This window comes from Canis aureus, chromosome 35, assembly GCF_053574225.1.
Source record: "Canis aureus isolate CA01 chromosome 35, VMU_Caureus_v.1.0, whole genome shotgun sequence".
NCBI lineage: Eukaryota > Metazoa > Chordata > Mammalia > Carnivora > Canidae > Canis > Canis aureus.
Window position 1 is genome coordinate 15,454,322 of NC_135645.1, and position 21,546 is coordinate 15,475,867.

Below are 21,546 nucleotides of genomic sequence, written 5' to 3' on the forward strand. Positions count from 1 at the left end.
ATATAAAGTCCTCAAATACTCAATTTTATTTCTATTTTTAAGTAGTAACTCTCAATATGAAAAAATACCTGACAGAGCTGGACAAAATAGCTTTCCTGCATGTCAGACACCCTGAAATTATGCCTTTAAATATTAGGGGCTGTGTACTTGTTTGCTTTTCAGGAAGCAGACACTAAGACCAAGCGAGGAGTACAAGGGCTTTTTACTAGGGTGTAAAACCCAGAAGGAAAGTGAAGAAGGAGGGTTGAGGAGAGGGGAGCAGTAGTAGAATCTAAGTCCCCAACAGACAAACAGGTAGAGGTGGAGCAAAGACTGCTCATTAAAGGAGTCCTACTTTGGGTGGAAATGGCTATGGCTGCTATTACTCCTTAATCCTTATTCTATTATTCTAAAAGTACAAACCAATATTTCCAAACTGGGGAACCTTTCACTGCAAGTGGCTATCTTCATGCTAATAAGCTCATTTTAAATTCCAACATAAATTCTAACATTTACCAGATATGAGAAAACAGAAGATTGTTCATTAGAGGAATAGCCCAAGATTCAAATAGCTATGAAATCCACAGTAGCAGAAATAAAATCTGATTTCAGAAACAAACATGAAGTATACCAATGGCTCTAAGATAAAAGTCATTTAAGTATAGAGAAAAACTTACTGAAAGGTGGAAATTTAAAGTCTGAAATTTTAAGAGAGAATATTGAAAATGTCAAAAACACTCAGCACTTAATATTATAAACAAAAAGTAACCTTTATGAAGAAAGTAAAAAAGCTAAGAACCACATAGCATTACATACATAGATAGGCAGATACAAAAGTTTGTTCAAGTTGAGAACACCTAGAATCAGAATTTTAAGACAGAACTTGAAAAATCACATTTGAATTATTTCAAATCTAAGTTTACATATATATAGTCAATCATTTTAAATTCTTACAAATACTTTTATTATAACCCTTGTGACTACCACCAAAATAAGCAATTCAGACATACCTACCTAATACAGTTACGGTTGTAGAGGACTGAGCATTTCCAAGCGGGAATGTAACAGCTTTGCATATGTATTTTCCAGAATCAGAGAATCCTATGTTATGCAGAGTAATTGTCGCATCATTAAGTGAATAGTTTTTAAACAAGACTCTTCCCTGATATTCTCCTTGAACAGAGAATCCATACTGAGGATGATGAACTGCAACAGTCTGTGAACTTTTGCCATGGATCTTCTCCCATGAAATTTGTGTTATGGTTTCATTTACTTCAATTAAACACTTCAATGAAACATTCTTTCCCCATACTGCTGTGACATGTGGCTCCACAATAATTGGCCCAGCTAAGGCACCTATGGGGGAAAAAATAGTTCTTAAAATAAGAAAAAATGATTATACTAATTATAAAAAATTATACTAAATGTTAATACTAACATACATTCTTCCTCCATTCTTGTTTCCCTCTGTCCCTCCCACTTGACCTTCTATAGGTGCAAGTACACACAGACACACACACAACACGCACGCGCGCGCGCGCACACACACACACACACACACACACTTGTGACTAAATAACAGAAAGGACTCAAAAGAGGGAGATATTCGTGGCCTGAATGTTAGACCCAAAGAGTGACACTCAAATAAATCAAATACCTGCCGGTATGTGCCGCAGTGGAAAAAGCACTAGATTGGGCCAAGACTAAGCTTGGAAGGAGATCATTCCCCAGTCAAGCCTCCAGATGAGATCCCAGCCCTAACTGACACCTTGACTGCAGTCTTGTGAAAGACTCTTAAGCAAAGAACCCAGCTGAATCATGCATGAATTCCTGACATAAAGAGAGATAATATGCATGTTGTTTTAAAGCTACTAAGTTTTAGGGTAACTTATTACTTAGCAATAGATAACTAATACATGCAGAATCTGTCAAACCAAATATAATACCAAAGTATCTTCTTCTAGAAGGCTCTTCTATCAAAAATCTCTATAAAAACTTCATTTAAGATAGACCAACTACCAGAAGGCATTAATTTCTTTAAAACTTATGTAAATGTGAAATCAATTTTTTTTCTATTTTGTGGATGAAGAAAAAAGATTCCACGAGCAAAAGTTAAAATGAAATGATATCAAACTTCTCCCGTGTATTACTGACTTCCTTCCTGAAAGCAATGAGCCAAATCTAAATTATTTTAAGGATAAATAAGACTAACATTTATGAATACTAGAGTCAGGCAAAGATGCTGCTCATTGACAAATATATTAGAACATAAAATAGAAGCCCTTGGAAAGTTTATGACTCATGTCTTCTGACAAATACTCAAATTCAGAAGTAAACCAATATAACACTCAAATACAAAAACTGTATAAACAATACACTGTATGAATAATATCTTTAAAATTTGAAGTTATGTCTATTTATACTTTTAAATAAATACAAAAATGTAGCAGAGATCACTTAAAAAATAACCAAAAATAATGTGTTTAAACATGTTCAAGCAGTTCTAAACAACAACAAAACTTCACAAAATATTATTTCTATGAGCCCTTTTTGGGAGAAAAAACCATAAATGATAAATAAAATATAAATAAATAGGCAAACTGTGCCATTCAAATCAAAAATGAATTTAAGAAATAGTAAACAAACAAGAGATGAGTGAAGATGTATTACAAAAAAAGGAGAGACAATTCACACTAACTAAACTTAACAGTTACAGAAGAAAAAAGGGTTTTATTAACCATTGCCCTAAAAAGGTATCAAGTTCTCAAAATTTACCATTGTGCTCTATTATACTTTCAAGAGTAGATAATTACCAAACTTTTAAAATTAATCCAGAACATATAATTGGATTACATATTACAGTATTACATATTATAATATTGTAATGTATCTTAGCAAGCTACCATAAGTCTAGTATTAATCAGAAAACATACAAATAAAAGAATTTATGAATATTAAAATTTTCATATTATGAATACCCAGCTTTGTGTTTAAAAAAACACAGTGACCAAGTAGAATATTCCAAGAATATAAGGATATTTTTAAACTATTTATCACACTGAAAGGTCACACTGACTGTCTCATTCAATGCTGAAAAGGCATTTACTAAAACTTAGCATTCATCATCTGATTTTTTTTTTAAAAAATCTAATGGAGAAAAGAAGGATTCCTAATAATAAAGTGGATTCTTCTCAAATCAGTGGCCATCATCACACTAAACTAGAAAAAAGAGGTACTGCTATTACAAAAAGATCAAGACAAAATGGTACAGTATCATTAGCACTGTTCAACTAACAATGGAAATTCCAGCACAGGAAGGAGGGAGGGAGGGAGGGAGGGAGGGAAGGAAGGAAGGAAGGAAGGAAGGAAGAAGGAAGGAAGGAAGGAAGGAAGGAAGAAAAGCATTACAAAGGAACAGACAGAATTATCTGAGAACCCTATTACCTGAAAAATCTAAAGCCAAGTAAAGTTCTATTAGAACAAATAATATGGGTGCATAAAAAACATGCAAAGTATATCCAAAATATACAATCAACCTGTTATGTTATGATAGATGATAACCTTTACAAACTTACTATATAAAACACAATATTTGCAAAACATTAATATTTCAAATACCCATGAAAAAAGTTGTAATAAAACTGTAAACCTGAGCAACTGACTTGAATAAATATAAGATATGTCACGTTCCTAAAATAAAATACTATCTAGACATCATATCTCCCCATAACACACAAATTCAATGCAACTGCAGTGAAAAGTGTATAAAAAAAATTCTTCAAACTAGACTAGGGACAACAGCTAAGAAATAGTTCAAAAACATCAATGGCCCAGTTGGAAGGAGGGGAAATGCTAAAGTAAAAATAATAAAAAGCTTACTATTAGTATCCGAAAACAATTTAAAGTACACAAAATGATCAACATATGTGTATGATATTACTGATATATAACAAAGTATTTTGTATGAGTGGGGAAATACTGAATTAGTTAAGATGCTTAAAGAGCAAGAGTTATTAAATAATTAGAAATAGATCCCTGCTTCACACACACACACACACACACACACACACACACTGAAGATCAAAATGTAAAAAAGTCGGGATCCCTGGGTGGCGCAGCGGTTTGGCGCCTGCCTTTGGCCCAGGGCGCGATCCTGGAGACCCGGGATCGAATCCCATGTCGGGCTGCCGGTGCATGGAGCCTGCTTCTCCCTCTGCCTGTGTCTCTGCCTCTCTCTCTCTCTCTCTCTCTGTGACTATCATAAATAAAAAAAATAAAGTGCTGATGCTTTAAAAAAAAAAAAAAATGTAAAAAAGTCACACATGCCTGCACATATACTGACAATAACTTTATATATTCTAGCAGATAACATTAATTACTCCAAGAAAATGGGATAATGAGGATTAAAGAAAGAACTTTGAGTTTTTAAAACGTTGTATTCCTCTTTGATGTCAAAATCATTTGTAATAAGTAATGTTCATAATAAAAGCAAATTAAAAATAAAAATAAACAGAATTATATCCTCCTCAGATAAAAGTGGAGAGGAAACAGGATAAGGTATAATGGACTGAGTATTTGCACTTTCCAAAATTTTTACATTGCAGCCCTAGTCTCTGAGTGATAATATCTATAGACGGAGCCCTAGTATAGTAATCAGGTTTATATGAGTCAGGAAGTAGAGCCCCCACAGTGACATTAGCATTTATATAAGAAAAGGAAGAGATACAAGCTCTCTACCATGTGAGGACAAAGCGAGAATGTGGCTACAAGTCAAGAAGATGGTCCTCACCAGGAGCTGAATCTGCTTACACCTTAACCTTAGACTTCTCAGCCTCTCAAATTATGAGAAATACATATCTGTTGTTTAAGCCCTCCAATCCCTAGTGCTTTGTTATATAGCAATCAAATCTAAGACATTAAGTATCAGAATAACGTCGCATGGGCATGGGTAGTGCTAACTCATACCTCCTTACAACTGGTAACCACTACCGCCTAGTGAGCCACCATTACTAAAGAGAGTACTGGACAGGAAAAAGAAAAAACAAATCTGCTGAATCAAAAACATATTTACAATATTTACATATATTCTATATTTAAAGAGGGAAAGTCATTCTCAGCATAAAAGATTAAAAAAAAAAAAAACCACCTAGAAAAACGTTGATAGATTTGGTCAGAAAACCTAACGCCCTAAAGAGCTTAAGCAAATTCAAAATACTACAAATGGCTATTTTCAGTAAGTGTTTAATTTTACTCAGAAATATTAATATAACTATCAGGTTTTTCTTTTTCATCTTTTGTCTTACTATCTAGGAGATAATGATTAATTTTTACTTTCCAATTTTTCTACAAAATTATTCTGAGTAGTTTTTCGTGGCAAAAGTAAATTTGGGCAGAACTTTCTATTGTTTCAACCCTTAAACTTGTGAGCAAGTACTGACAATCTGATAATTTGGTTCTCCCTTAGATTCCATGAGCTTCTAATGATATATACCTCCTTTTTTGCGTTTTAGCCAGCTACAATTAGTTTTTGTCGCCTAAAAACAAGTATCTAATGCATTTCCAATCTTAAACTAAATTCAAAAGTTAAAAACCACTTCTAGGGGCAGCTCGGTGGCACAGTGGTTTAGCGCCGCCTTCGGCCCAGGGCGTACCCCCGGGGTCCTGGGATTGAGTCCCGCATGGGGCTCCCTGCGTGAAGCCTGCTTCTCCCTTTGTCTCTCTCTCTGGGTCTCTCACGAATAAATAAATAAAATCTTTAAAAAAAAAAAAAAAAAAACACACTTCCAAGTTAAGATTTTTTCCCCTAAACTCTTAAAACTGTGGAGAAACAGATCCTCCACTGTGATTCTTATGCCAAATCACTATTTGAATGCTTTACTTCTCAAGGTCTCCCAGACACTGAGCCTACCCTCCCCCAACTTTTCCCATATGAAGCAGAGTTTGATAGAACAGAAGTGTGTCCTGGAGAAACATAAATGTTTATTTCTAAAGACCTAAATTATTTGAAGTTCTTCATTAAAGAGTGATTCAGTCTAGGGACGCCTGAGTGGCTTCTCCCTGTACCTGTGTTTTTGCCCCTCTCTGCGTCTCTCATAAGTAAAAAAAACTTTTAAAAAATGAATGATTCTGTCTAGAATATAAAGAGGCAAAGGAAAAGCAAAGAATTGAATCTTTCATATCTGGTAAGACCCTATCTGACATTGTTATATGGTGTTCCTGGCTACTGTACACTCCCAACAGCAAAGAGAAACAATAGTATTTGTACTATTAACTAATTAATTAAATTGAACTTATCCTTTCAGGGAGAAAGAGAAATAAGTGTTTTCCTCCTACCTGTAGCTTCCATAAAAACACTAGAACCGTGAAAATAAAACTGTCTGGATTTTTCATATATATTTGAGTAGTCAGTCATTCAGGATTTAGAATGTGCAGAGGACACATATCACTTGAAAATATTCAAAAAGAATTATAAAAGAAAAAGAAAATATAATGATTCATGTACTATAATAACTTCTATGGGTTATTTAAAAAAACAAAATATTTTGACATTCATAGTAGAGATCACTTTAAAGTGTCTAAAAGTATAAAGCGACAACAGTTCACTTTCCAATCTCTCCCACTTTCAACAATGAATCAAAAACAATAGAAGTTATCAAAAATCTATTTTTAATACTACCTTTTTTGATACTTTGATATTATTTTTTACCACATCTCACTCTCAACCTATGGAGATGGCAGGCATCTTGGACATTTTAGGTCCCAAGATCTTTCAAATGTCACAATCTACAAAATAGGTATATGCAAATATTCCACAAATCAAATATTTACTGTACTCTATGTTCAAACACAAACAAAACCTCCCCAAATCTCTAAGGTATGGATCCTTTCAGACTCCTCAAATATAGAATAATTTTTAAAGCAACTAAAGTATACATTTTCAAGAAACTAGCAAAATCATAGTATCTAGGTATTTTCAACAATTTCAGCATACTTAAATTTTAGATTAAACAGATTTATCACTAGCATAATCAAAAATGAATCTGAATTGTTTTAAACCAATAAGTGTTTAAGTCACATCAGCTTTGAAATTTAACAAGTCTTTGTACCAACATCCCCAAACAACACTCAAAACAAAAAAAATAAGCATATATGAATGAAGCCAAGTGAATTAAATAATAGAATGTAAAAACTAAGTATAACAGCAAACTCAAATACTATTAGTTAGAGAATCTCTAACTTCTTGTCATGTTTTAATTAGAAAGAACAACTTTGGATCATAGGAGGTCCTATATCCTAAGAAGAGACTGGACTACAGACTAGAAATGATGGCATAAACCCAAGACATTCATTTATCAGTATGAATTGACATGCTTTTTTCTTAAAATTCATATGGACATGCAAATTAAATTTTTGTGACTTCAGGATGGCAATTATTTCTTAGGTATGTTACCAAAAGCACAATTGGTGGATTTCATCAAAACTTTTCTACTCTTCAAAACACACCCTTTAGACAAACCATTTAATGGGAAAAAAAAAATTTGCAAAACCTATTTGATAAAGGATTTACATCTGCTAAAGAACTTGAATTCAAAACACATAAAGACCTCTAAAAATTTCATAAAAAGAAAACAAGCCAATAAACAAATGAGCAAAAGATATGAACACCCCAATAATACATGAACAGGTGCTCAATATCACTAAGGAAATGCAAATTAAGACAACAGTAAGTAAGCTACGACTACTCATCCATTAGAGAGGCTAAAATTAAAAAGACTGACAATACCAAGTGTTAGAATGTAGAGGAACTAGAACTCTCCATCGCTGGCTGAACTGCAAAATAGTACAATCACATTAGAAGACAATAAGCAGCTTCTTAAAAGTTAAATATACAAGCACCAAATGAGCCATGCATTTCACTCCTATGTCTTCACTCACTAGAAATGAAAGCATGTGTCTATACAAAGATCTGTACACAAACATTCACAGCAACTTTTTTAACAGCCCAAAACTGGAACCAACCCAAAAGTCCATCAAGTGAATGACAAAACAAATTGTAGTATAGCCATACAATAAAGTATTACTCAGCAACAAAGAGAAAACCCAACTAGGAATGGAGGGGAACATCTTCAACTTGATAAAGGACACTTATTTCTAAAAAACCTACAGCTAACATCATACTAATGGCAAGAAACTAGAAGTTTACCCAATGAGATCAGGAACAAGGCAAGGATGCCCCCCTCTGTTGTACCTTTTCAGCACTATACTAGAAATTCTAACTAATGTAAGAAGATAAGAAAAGGAAATAGAACATATAGTGATTGGGAAAGAAGAAATTAAACTCTGCTCACAGATGACATGACTGTCGATATAGAAAATTAGAAAGAAATGACCAAAAAAACCTCGTCAAAATAAGCGATTACAGCAAAGCTGTAGGATACAATTTCCCATATGCTAGTGACGAAAAGTGGAATTTCAAATTAAAAACAGTGTCATTTACATTAGCACCCTAAAAATGAAATATTTGGATACAAATCTTAACAAAATATGTACAAGACCTATGTAAGGATAGCTACAAAACTAATCAAAGTATCAAAAAAAATCAATGTAAACATATCCCATGTTAATGGATAGGATGACTCAATATTATCAAGATGTCCATTCTTCCCACTTGATCTATATATAGACTCAACATAATCCCAGGCAAAATCTCAGCAAGTTACTTTGTGGATACCAACAAACTGACTCTAATATGTATATGGAGAAACAGAAGACCCAGAATAGCCAACACAATATTGAAAAAGAAGAACAAAGTCAGAGGACTAACACCACATGACTTAAATCTTAGTATAAAGCTATAGTACCAAAAAAGTGAGGCAATTGGTGAAAGAATAGGCAAACAGATCAACAGAACAAAATAGCCCAGAAACAGATTCATACAAACATAATCAATAGATTTTAACAAAGAAGTAAAGGCAATATAATAGAACAAAGAGAATTATTTCCACAGAATGGTGCTGGAATGACTGGACATTCACATGTAAAAATATGAATCTAGACCAACATTACACCCTTCACCCTTCACAAAAATTAACTCAAAACAGATCACAAACCTTAATGTAAAATGCAAAACTATAAAATTCCTAGATGATGTTGGGGATGGTGATGATTTTTTAGACACAACACCAGAGACATGATCCAAGAAATAATGAACAAACTGGACATCATCAAAATTAAAATTTCTGTTCTGCAAACAACACTATCAAGACAATGAGAAGAAACAGACTGGGAGAAAATGTATGCTTGTAAAAGACATATCTAATAAAGGGCCAATACCCAAAATACATAAAGAACTTTAAAACTCAACAATAAGAAAAACACAATTAAAAATGGGCCAAAGACCTTAACAGAAACCTTACCAAACAGATACAGATGGCAAAGCAGCATATAAAAAAGTGCTTGTCATCATGTCTTTAAGTAATTGCAAATTCAAGCCACAATTAGATATCCCTCCACACCTAGTAGAATGGCTAAAATCCAAACACTGCCAATACCAAATGCTCATAAAGATATAGAGCAACAGGAACTACCATTCATTACTGGTGGAAATGAAGAATGGTACAGCCACTATGGAAGACAGTTTGGCAGTTCTTAGAAAACTAGATATACTCTAATGCTACAAACCAGTAACCGTGTTCCTTTGTATTTACCTAAACAAGCCAAAAATGTTACGTCTACATAGAAACCTACACATGGATGTTTATGGCAGCTTTATTCAGAATTGCCAAAATTGGAGCAACCAAGGTGTCCTTCAGTAGATAAATGAATAAACTGTGACACATTCAGACAACAGAACTGTTATTCAGCACTGAAGAGAAATGAGGTATCAAGTCACAAAAAGAAGACATGGAGGAACTTTAAATGCATATTGTTCAAGTTAAAAAAAGCCAATCTGTAAAGGCTGCATACTGAATGATTTCAATTATATGATATGTAGAAAAAGACTAATCTATGGAGACTGTAAAAAGATCAGTGGTTGCCAGGAGTTGGAAGGAAAGGGGAAATGAATAGGTGTAAAATATCAAGAATTTTTAGGGCAGTGAAACTACTCTGCATAATACTGTAATGGTGGATCCATCTCATGCATTTGTCAAAACCCACGAAATGTACAATACCGAGAGTGAATCCTAGTATAAACCATGGCCTTTGGGTGATGATGACGACGAAGTGTCAAAGTAGTTTCATCAACTGTAACAAATATATCACTCTGGTAAAAGACCTTGACAGAAAATGTTAAGGGGAAGGGTAACTAGAGTGCTAAGGGAACTCTGTACATTCCATCCAACTTTGCTATGAACTAAAACTGCTCTAAAAGAGTAGTCTGCTAAAAATTTTAAAAAGCAATGCTTATATAACCAAATACTCCCAATAAAAGGAAATAAGCTGATCCATGTAATAACATGAACAAATTTCAAAATGATTTTGCTGAAAGAAGACAGTAAAAGAGTACATGAAGTGTAATTGCATCCTTTTCCATAGAAAATGCAAACTACAGTAACAAAAAGCAGATAGGTGTTTGCTTAGGCAAGAGGGATAGAAACGGAAGAGATGGATGACTTACAGACAATACAATGAACCTTTTAGGAGTGATGGATAATATTCACTATCTTTGTAGTGACATTTTTTTAAAAGATTTTATTTATTAGAGACAGAGAGAGAGAGGGAGGCAGAGACAGGCAGAGGGAGAAGCAGGCTCGGGTCTCCAGGATCACGCCCCGGGCTGAAGGTGGCGCTAAACCACTAAGCCACCGGGGCTGCCCTGTGTGACATTTTAACAGGCAATGTCTTTGTTAAAACTTACCAAATTAAAAACCTTAAGTAGGTGCAGCTTATTCTACGTCACTTATACCCAATAAAGTTGTTTTATATAAAAATGAGAATAGAAGGGAAGTGGAGAACATTTTGTAATAGCTTGAGATGATTTTTACTATAAAGACAAAGAGATCAGACAGCAGCTCAAGAAAGGTTATGCATCAGGGAAAGTATTTTTTTAATGTGAGATACAGCATATTTTCATGCTGGCTGAAATGACCGAGAAAGAAAACTGTTGTTAAAGTGATACATTTGAGGAGAAGAGACAGTGTGGGACACAGCTCTGAGGGATGTCGCTAGCCACTGATTGTACCTCAGTTGTAGCTGGCAGTCTACCTTTACAGGTAGGTAGGTATGGCAGTGAAAGTTCTTATCTAACTACTTCCATTTGCTCTTCAAAACAGAAAGCAAGGATTTCATGTGAGAATAAGAGAGGATGTCTAGAAACTTAAAAAGATGTAAGGTGTAAAATAGCTATAGAGAAAAGGTAGATGGAATGAAGCAGTAATATTCAAAGTGTAACTCTCAAAGAGCCCTCAAGACCTTTTCAGGTGATTAATAATAAAATCAAAACTATGTTCATGGTTGTTCTAGGTTATTATCTTTTCCATTCCATTCTGTCATATAGTGGATATTCTAGAAGCTACAAAACATGATATTCAGCAGGTTAAATGCAGAAGCAGGTACAAAAACCCAGTTGTTACTAAGATAGATGTTAAATACATTTCCAAAGGGTACCTGTGACTCAGTCAGTTAAGCATCTGCCTTGGGCTTAGGTCATGATCCCAGGATCCTGGGATTGAGTCCTGCATTGGGCTCCCTGCTCAGCAGGAAGTCTGGTTCTCCCTATCCCCCTGCTCCTCCCCACTTGCTTTCTCTCTCTCTCATCCACTCTCAAATAAATGAAATTTTTAAAAAATTTAAAAACAAAGACATTTGCAAATCAAATATACCATTCATCACTATTTATAAATAGAAAATACTTATTTTTCATAAAAATATTTAACATATAATTTTTTGAAGGAATTAAGGCATTTTAAAATTATTCAGTTTTAACTTTTAACCTAGTAAATATTGACAGATCCACACTAAGAAAAGCTCGCTATAGTCCCCGCTAATTTTTAAAGAGTATAAAAAAGAACCACTGACTAAGAGAATATAGGATTTCAGAGTAGTAGTATACCAAGAACCACTTGCGGTTACTACTCTTGAATTACAGTGACATCCATCAGCATTCAGTTTCCTGAATGGAACAGGCAAACAGTAAGTAAGATTTACCCTAGGTTGAAAGTTTTAACAGGCTAGCACAAAAAGAAGATGAATGAGGGGTTGATGGTACAAGCAAAGAAGTGACTTCAATGATAGACCATGAACTTGCAGCTGGTCAAGATGGGGAGAAAAGGAAACAGGATCAAAGGATTATAGAAACCAATGTAGCTAAAGAATTATTGGAATTAAAGTTCTAAGTAAAGTGAGATAGATGATGTGAGATGATGGGGAAGTCAATTTCTGAGACTCAGTTTTCACATTTATAAAATACCACCTTAACAGTTACACATTCCTAAAAATTGTCAGTTCTTACATACTATTTTATTGGATTTTCATTGATTCCCACACCCTACTCTTCCCCACCAAAAGGCACATTGTGAGGTAGATAGGTAATTTTTTTCCCCCAACATAACACATCAAGAATCAAAAGGGTTAAAAACTTTCTCTGGGTCATACAAATAATAAGAGACAGTGTCATCTGCCATAGTAGAGAGAATCAGGGAAAGCTTTACAAGAGGTGGAACTTAAGCTGTGCCTTGAAGACTAATATATATAATTTTCATAGGCAAAAAATGAAATGCAGGCTAATCAAAGGTCCAGTATCAGATCAAAATAAAGAAAATAAGACTGGAGGGAAGGCTGAATCCAAAATGGGTAAAGGGCAGTAATCAGAAATGATGAAGTAGAAAACTAAACTAAAACTAAAGCTACTAATTACGCTTGGCACAGTGTTTAACAATTCCTAGAATAGCTCGATTGCCACATGCGGCTAATGACTACAATACTGGAGAGTACAGCTATATAACATTTGTTTTATGGAGTACAGTTCTAGAATGGAAGTTTAATAAAGGTTAACTTCTAACTACAGGTCTGAGTTTTCTGCAAAACTCAACGACTAAAAAATCAGCCAAAAAGAGTTATATTTTTAGAGTTTAGATTTCTGTTATAATGATTTACATGTAACTAAAACACAGAAAATAACAGGAGCAAGAGACAGCAAACTTCTACTATAGTAGTTCCATATATTAACACTAACTATAAATTCTATCCTACTATATCATATCATCTTATCTTGAAATAGTAATTTCAGCCTTTACAAAATGCTCTAAAATGCTGTTTCTACCATCTATTCTCAATCACTACCTTTCAATTTCAAATAAAGAAAATACCTTGATTTAACTAATATAAATAAGGGTTCTCTTTAGTTAAGTTTACTTTATGCTTAAAAGCACAATTCCTTCATATTTTCAGAACAGAAGCACAAAATTTTATATCAGAAAGAAATCTTACAGAACAGTGTGATCTGCCCTTAACATATAGCTAGGGGCAAAAGAGAGACAAGAAGCCTTCTGGCTTCAAAAAGTAATCTAATTCCAACATGCTGGACACCTATAAATAAATTCTAAATGTTTCACAGAAAGAATACCTAGAAAGACTATAGTGGGGACATTCAAAAGCTCAGTTAATTTTCAAAATAAAAAGGTGGGGGGGGTAGTTCCTAAGTCAGTACTACTCCCATCAGAGGTGAAATGTAAGGGAGAATGGATTTTTGCAACAATTACTAAGAATTTGCTCTTTTCAACCCTGTTGCAACCTGTGAAATTACGGCAATTTTTAAACACTAATGAAATTATGGGTTTTAATCCTACTAATAACAACATTTATTCCCCCAAATACAATAGTATATTATATTCACTTAGGCTTTAAGGTTATTCCAGAAGTAAAATTTATAATCAACAGAATTGTTTTTTAACCATACTAATGAATTTACTTCTGATCCTTTATTTTAACCTTGTAGGTGATACATAAAAACAGAAGGCCTTAAAAAAAAAAAAAAAAGAAGGCCTATGAATATGTATATTCAGATGGAGACATTGTAAAGAACAGGTGCTTCAAAGATACTGATCTATTTTCAATTCTCATAAAGGACATCCTTCTCTAATGACCCAAGTAAAAACCGATACACACATTTATACAACATTCATTAGTAATCCAGAAATCTCAACTTTACTGTTTTAAATAAAAGAGACATCTCTAAACAAGTACATGGAAATTATGGTTCAGTAGTATGATACTTCTCCGACCTGAGAATGAGATTTAAATTGTGAATAACAGGATGGAACAAAAAAGCAAGAACTTTGGAGCCAGGCTAGCCTACATTCAAGAACACACAGACATCTAAATTTTTACCAGTGTGACCCTGGGTACTTGACTGCCTGTTTTGTCACCTATAAAATGGGACTATTATCACTAATTAACAAGGTTTCACTATTTTTTTTTTTAATTCAAGCATGGGAGTGTGCACTGACTAAGCAACAAAGGAAGAACTACTAGAATTATTTTAGGGCCAGTTAAAACTAACTCTACTTCTATAGTGACACCAATCTATGTAGTTATATGATTTTTTTCTCTCCAAGCACTGCTAGTAGCTGAGAGGTAAGCATAAAAAATCTGTACAGCTGTACAGATTTAGAGTTAAGATTTTACAAGGCTGGTATAAGTGAAAAATATTGGGGCAAAGGATTAGACAGTACAAGATCAGTCTAGGTTGAAAAAGCAAGTGAGCTAACATGAACCAAAATAAAGTAGGCATGGCACATTTACTGTTTAAATATTTACTAAGTTTCATTCACTGAATATTAAGTACTAGGTACTATTAGGTAGAAAATCATATAGCCTCAGATTTCCAAGAGCTAAGTAACTGGAAGAGAAAATAATGCTTCTAGGGATGCATTATGGGTAAGGATGTTATGGGTACAGGGACTATAAAATTTGTTACCTGAGCCAAAACATAAATTTTTTAAAGTGAAAGAACATTATTGATAATTACATCAGAATAAGTTACCTAGGCATTCCAAGATAAAATGGGATATATCACTTTATGAGAGCCATCCTAGTCAAGGGTACCAATGTATAGTGACTTTGGAAAAGGAATGAAAGTCATGTATACAGTGAGAAAAGTTTCATCTAAAAGTGAAATTTTCTTTGAGCTAAGCCTTAACTAGTGATTCTATTTTATTTCAGTAAATTTGTGGAAGAAGAGTGGAATTTAAGCTGGATCTTAGGCAAGGTGAGTTTTTCCAAGCAGAGAAAGGGCACTATAGAAAAGCAAACAACAGTAAAGAGATTCACAGAAACAGAAAATGTAAGAAGTTTGGAGAAACCAGAAAAATCCAAGTATTGGTTAAAAGAAGAAAAATAATAACAACAGAAACAAAGCCAGAAAGGCAAATTCTTAATTCAGTTTATTCGTGCACTCATTTGTTCACTAACACTTATTTAATACCTACCTGTATTAACCAGGCTTTATGATAAGGAGAAGGAACATTCCTTACTCTTCAGGAGCTTAAAGCCAAATCAGAGAAAATGTAAATAAGCAAGAGTAAAAAAAAAAAAAAAAAAAGTGTTATAGAGGTAAAAATTTAGGAAACCAAAAAATGAGCTAGGAAAATTCATCTAGGAGAAGTTCACATATTATAGTAGAGGGAAAAAAAAAAGCACAGATACACAAAGAGCAATTAGGAGTGTAAAGCTGTGATTATGATCTTATTTAGAAAAAAGGTCTCTACAGATATAATTAAAAATCTCAGGGCAGGGATCCCTGGGTGGCGCAGCGGTTTAGCGCCTGCCTTTGGCCCGGAGCGCGATCCTGGAGACCCGGGATCAAGTCCCACGACGGGCTCCTGGTGTGTGGAGCCTGCTTCTCCCTCTGCCTGTGTCTCTGCCTCTCTCTCTCTCTCTTTCTCTGTGACTATCATAAATAAAAAAATAAAAAATAAAAATCTCAGGGCAGCCCCGGTGGCCCAGTGGTTTAGGGCCGCCTTCAGCCCAGGGTGTGATCCTGGAGACCCGCGATTGAGTCCCACGTTGGGCTCCCTACATGGAGCCTGCTTCTCCCTCTGCCTGTCTCTCTCTCTCTCTCATGAATAAATAAATAAAATCTTTAAAAAAAAAATCTCAGGATGAGAACACCCTGGATTATCCACCAAGTGGGCCCTAAATCCAATACTAAGTGTCCTTATAAGTAACAAACAGGGAAAAGACAGTGGCAAAGACCATGGAAAAACAGAGGCAGAAACTGGAGTTATGCAGCTAAGGAATGTCTGTGGCCACCAGAAGCTGGGAGAAGCAAGGAACAGAATCTCCCATAGAGCTTTCTGGAGGGGATGTAGCCCTGCGACACCTATAGCATGGACTTCTGTACTCCATAACTGTTAGAGAACAGATGTGGTGTTTTAAGCCACCAGGTTTATGATAATTTGTTATGGCAGCCCTAGGATACTAACGTATGAGGCTACTGCACTAAACTAAGCATGAGAAAATAAATGCCCACAAGAGTAATGACAATACATTTGGAAACAAAAAAGATGTTTAGACTTATAGGGGAAAAGTATAAGAGTATTTCAAAGGACAGTGCTTAGAACTTCTATCAGAGCAGCTCCACTTTATACATGTAAAACTGTTGAAGGAGAAAGAAAATGGAAAAAAGTAGGGGGTTGTTGAATATTGCCAGACTATATGACTAGAGTCATTTTCTGCACTGGCGATCTGGCCCTTCTGCATTTTGGTCAAAAGATAGACAAAACCAGACTCCCAAAAGTTACAGTATAATCCTACCACCCACCATACTCTCTTCCATCCTAATATCCGTAAAAATTATCTCAGTGGCACATATTCACTATTCTTTAAATCTAGTTAAGCTCTTTTTTTTTCTAGTTAAGCTCTTTAATATTCAATATAGCAAGCAATCTCAAAAAAAAAAGTAGGTTTTGGGGTTACTTTTTTCCACTGCCTCCAAGATGCAGATCTTTTCTACCTCTAAAATTGGGGCACATAGGTATATGCAAACTTGGGTCATTATTTCTGGTGGCATGACTGATAATAGGCAACTCTATGACCCATGATCTTTAAATCAAGAATTATATGTTCTACTAATTCTTTCTGGTAAGATCAGGACCAGAATGAAGACTTACAGAATGGATATCAGAGGCTTATAAGAAAAATCTCAGAGATAATGGTCTCCTGAGCAATAAAGGGTTAAGATAATGAGCCTAAACTGCTACCCATAAAAAGATCTTCATGCAAAGATGGCCCATGGCTAACGGTGGGCAACTTAAAAGATCTCAGGAAAGTTCTCACCATTAATTGGTCTTAGTAGCTCACTGTGCCTAAACTGTTGAACAAACAATAGGGTTATGATGAACACCTACTTTCCTTCTAAGAATCTGGAATTTGGATATGTGCTAAGACTATATGATCAATCTTCAATAAAAATTCTGTTCATGGAGTCCCTAATGAGCTTCCATGGCTGCCAACATTTTACCCATGTTGTCACAAGTCATTCTGGGGGGAATTAAGTATATCCTGTTTGACTCTACTGGGAGAGAGCTTTGTAAGCTTGTGGCTGGTTTTCCCCAGACTTTACCTCATGACTTTTTGCTTAGTATAGGAGCTTTTGCTGTAATAAATTATAGCTTAGAGTACAAATATATGTTGAGTCTTATGAGTCTTCTTAGAGAATTACTGAATCTAAGGGTCTTGTAATTCTACAACACATCCTTTTTTTAATTGAAGTATTATTGACAGTTTTATATTAGTTTCAGGTGTACAACATAGTCATTTGACAATTGTATACATTACAAAATGCTCATGACAGTAAGTGTTGTTATCAGCGGTCATCATATAAAGTTTTCAAAATACTATTACCTATATTCTCTAAGCTACAAACATATCTTTTAAGAAAGAGAGCATCAAAGAGCTCTTCATATCACAGGGGTTAAGAAGCATTACAAAGGACTCTGAATTTGAAGACTAAAAGTACCTTATCCATTTTTCCACTTATAATTCACTTTTCATGGGACGCGTGGGTGGCTCAGCAGTTTGGCGCCTGCCTTCGGCCCAGAGCATTATCCTAGAGACCCGGGATAGAGTACCACATCGGGCTCCCTGCATGGAGCCTGCTTCTCTCTCTGCCTGTGTCACTGCCTCTCTCTCTCTCTCTGTGTCTTTCATGAATAAATAAATAAAATCTTTTCAAAAATAAATAAATAAATATTTAAATATTTATTATTAAATATTTAATATTTAAATATATAAGTATATAGAATGTAGAAACTACATAATGTAATTCTTTTTAAATTTCTACCAGTTTTTTGAATGTCGTAATTTGCATTAACTTCTGACTTATGTGAGATACCGACTTATATGAGATACTTACTCCAAAGGTGGAGCCACCCAAGCTGCCCTACTTTTTAAATATTTAAATTAAAATGTTTTACTTACATAAATCTATAGTTCTTAGTTTTTATAAAGCATTAACATAGATGTGTTTCATTTCATTTGGTTAAGAGATACAACAAAACATGTTAATATTTAGCTTCTAATCTTATGTACCTTTAAAGTCTCAGCAGCAGAGATGATATGGAAATTAATGTGCTATCAATTTATTGTCAATTCCAAATGCACAATCCATATATGCTGACAAATGGAATTCTTTAAGCACTTCTACTTTCATGTAAATACGGTGTTAGGCTTTTTTAGAAGATAGTACTATAGGAATTCTTCAGGAGGAAGAGGCTCTCCTGCCATGCCCAATGCAGACTAGGATAGGAGTGAACAGTGTAGGTATGAGGATATTGTGAAGAGCCAGCCCAAGCCATGTGTCCAGAACTCAGTCCCCTACAATCTTGCAGCCTCAGCCAAGCAATAACCATTCTCCAGTCCTCATAACACAGAAACCAGAGACTCCATGCAGCCCAAATGTTCTCAAAAGTCTACTGCCCCACTACCACTAGAATTCCCACTACACACTCACATCACCACCTGTACTCTCATAAAATAGCTTATTCCTTGCCTAAGAACTCCAGATAAACTCCACCCTTCTTTACTATCAAGTGGCCTGAACTATACCTTCTCAACAAAGTCTGAGCCCCTTCCACATCTGGACCTTCTTGGGTATGCTCCCTTATAGCCCTCCCATACCAGAGTCTCCTTTTATTGTATAGTTTTTCTTTTAACAAAATTAATAATTCTGTAAGTTAAACTTTCTCTGATTAACCTACTGTGAAGTTTCTGGCATCACTGCTGAAACTGACAAGGTTACCTTAAGTTCATATGGAAAATAAAGGGAGCAAGAATAGCCAAACCAAAAAGAACAAAATTGGAAGACTAACACTTCTAAATGTCAAGACTCTGCAAAAATATATGGTAATGAAGAGCATGTGACAAAACTATACAATAATCAAAACTGCATGAAATTAGCATAGAACAGAGACCGATAGAATAGTATGGAGAGTCCAGTACTAAGTTTATTACATTAAGGTTAATTGATTTTCAAGAAGGGTGCCTGTACAATTCAATGGGGAAAGAATATTTGACAAATAGTCCTGAATATCCACATAAAAAAAAGCCACAGAATACATAAAAATTAATCCAAACTGATCACAGACATAAAAGTAAAAGTAAAAACTACAAAATTCCTACAAGAAAATATAGTAGCATATTTTCATGAACTTATATTAGGCAAAATCTTTTTAGTTAAATAGGACACCAAAAACACAAGCAACAAGAGAATTAAAAAGACATAAACTAGACTTCATTAAAAATAAAAACTTTTGTGCTTAAGTGGATAGCATTGAGAAAGAAGAAAAAATTTGCAGGTTATAGGTCAAAGGTATTTGTACCTAGAACATAAAAAGAACTCTTACAACTCAATAGTAAAATTATAAATAATCCAATTGAAAGATGACCAAAGGATCTAAATAGACATGTCTTGAAAAAAGATATACAAATGGCCAATAAGCACATGAAAATGTGCTCAAAATCATTAGCCATTAAGGAAATGCAAATTAAGACAACAATGACATACAACCTCACACCCTCTATGAAGGCTACAATAAAAAAATCAGATAGGGGCACCTGAGTGGCTCAGTTGGTTAAGCATTTGACATAGGCTCAGGTCATAACCCCGGGGTCTAGGAACAGCCTGAATCTGCTTGTCCCTCTCCCTCTGTCCCCCCCACCCACCTGCACTTGTGCTCACTCTCTAATAAATAAAATCTTAAAAAAAAAAAAGCCATGTAATAAGAAGTGTTTGTTAAAGACATGGAAAACCCCTCTACAATGCCAGTAGGAATGTATAACAGTACAGCCACTTTGGAAAACAAACTGGCAATTCCTTAAGAGGTTATGGTTATCACAATTCCACTTGTAGGTAAATACCCAAGTGAAATAAAAATATAAGTACATACAAAAACTAATACATGAATGCATATAGCAACACTACTCCTAACAGCCAAAAAGCAGAAATAATGCAAATGTCCATCAACTGGTGAATAAATAAAATGTGATATATCCACACAATGGATTATGTGGCAATAAAATAGAATGAAGTACTGATATATGTACAACATAGATGAACCTTCAAATCATTATGCTAAATGAAATAAGTCAGACAAGGAAGACTACATATTATGTAACATTTATATGAAATGTACAAAATAGGTAAACCTATAAAGGCAAAGCATATTAATGATTGCCTAGTATTGGAAGAGGTGAGGTGAAACGGGAGAATGACTAGGGGAGCATACACTGATAAAATGTTCTAAAACTGACTGATTATGGTTCAGAACTCTGAATATACTAAAACCTATGAATTATACACTTTAATGAAGCATATGGTTATCAATAAAGCTATTATATATTTTAAAAGTAGAGAAATTTCAAGAAAGAAAGAAAGAAAGAAAGAAAGAAAGATCAATCAGAAGATTCGCACTAAAGAAAATACAGAGGATGTTCTTCCTCTGTAGAAAGAAGAAAAAGGATTGCAGATGGAAACAAGATGCAGAGAGAAAGAACTAGAGAAAAGGTAAATGTATTGCAAAAATTAAATAAGCATTTACTGTACAAAACATTAATAATGTCTGACAGTATTGCTACATACACAGATGCTAGCACTAACAGCAGAATAAGGGTAGAGTTAAAGGGTTTGATGGTCTCCTGTATTGTTTAAAAAGGAATAATATATATATTAATTTATACTGAAGTTTAATAAAGTCAAGAATGTATTTTATAGTCTCTAAAGTAGCCACTGAACAACAACAACAACAACACCTGTAACACTAACAATTTAATAAGGGGGGGAGGAACGAAAAGTAATATAAAGGAAAACAGTAAGTGAATGTATAAAACAAAGGACATATGCACAAGTAGAAAGCAAAACGTAAACATAACAGATTTAAGTCCAAACATATAAGCAATTGATTATAAACAACTAAATATGCAGATAAAAGACAAAGCTTAGCACCTTCAATTTAAAAATTACATGCTAAAAAAAATAAATAAATAAAAAATAAATAAAATAAATAAAAAAATAAAAATTACATGCTGCTTACAAGGGACACACCTTAAATTTAAAAGCACAGAAAGGTT

The 21,546-nt window shown here is 34.4% G+C and overlaps 1 protein-coding gene across 23 annotated transcripts in view; it reads right to left on the reverse strand.

Moving 5' to 3' along the window:
- Window positions 1–21,546, reverse strand: part of NECTIN3 (nectin cell adhesion molecule 3) — a 300,981-nt gene that overhangs the window by 259,386 nt on the left and 20,049 nt on the right. For all 23 annotated transcript variants that reach the window (XR_013372631.1, XR_013372629.1, XR_013372630.1 and 20 more), the window contains exon 2: window positions 994–1,335. Coding sequence is in view for 19 of the 23 variants with exons in the window: in XM_077884651.1 (XP_077740777.1) it covers window positions 994–1,335 (342 nt within the window). In the remaining 4 variants the exon portion in view is untranslated. The remainder of the gene's footprint in view (window positions 1–993; window positions 1,336–21,546) is intronic.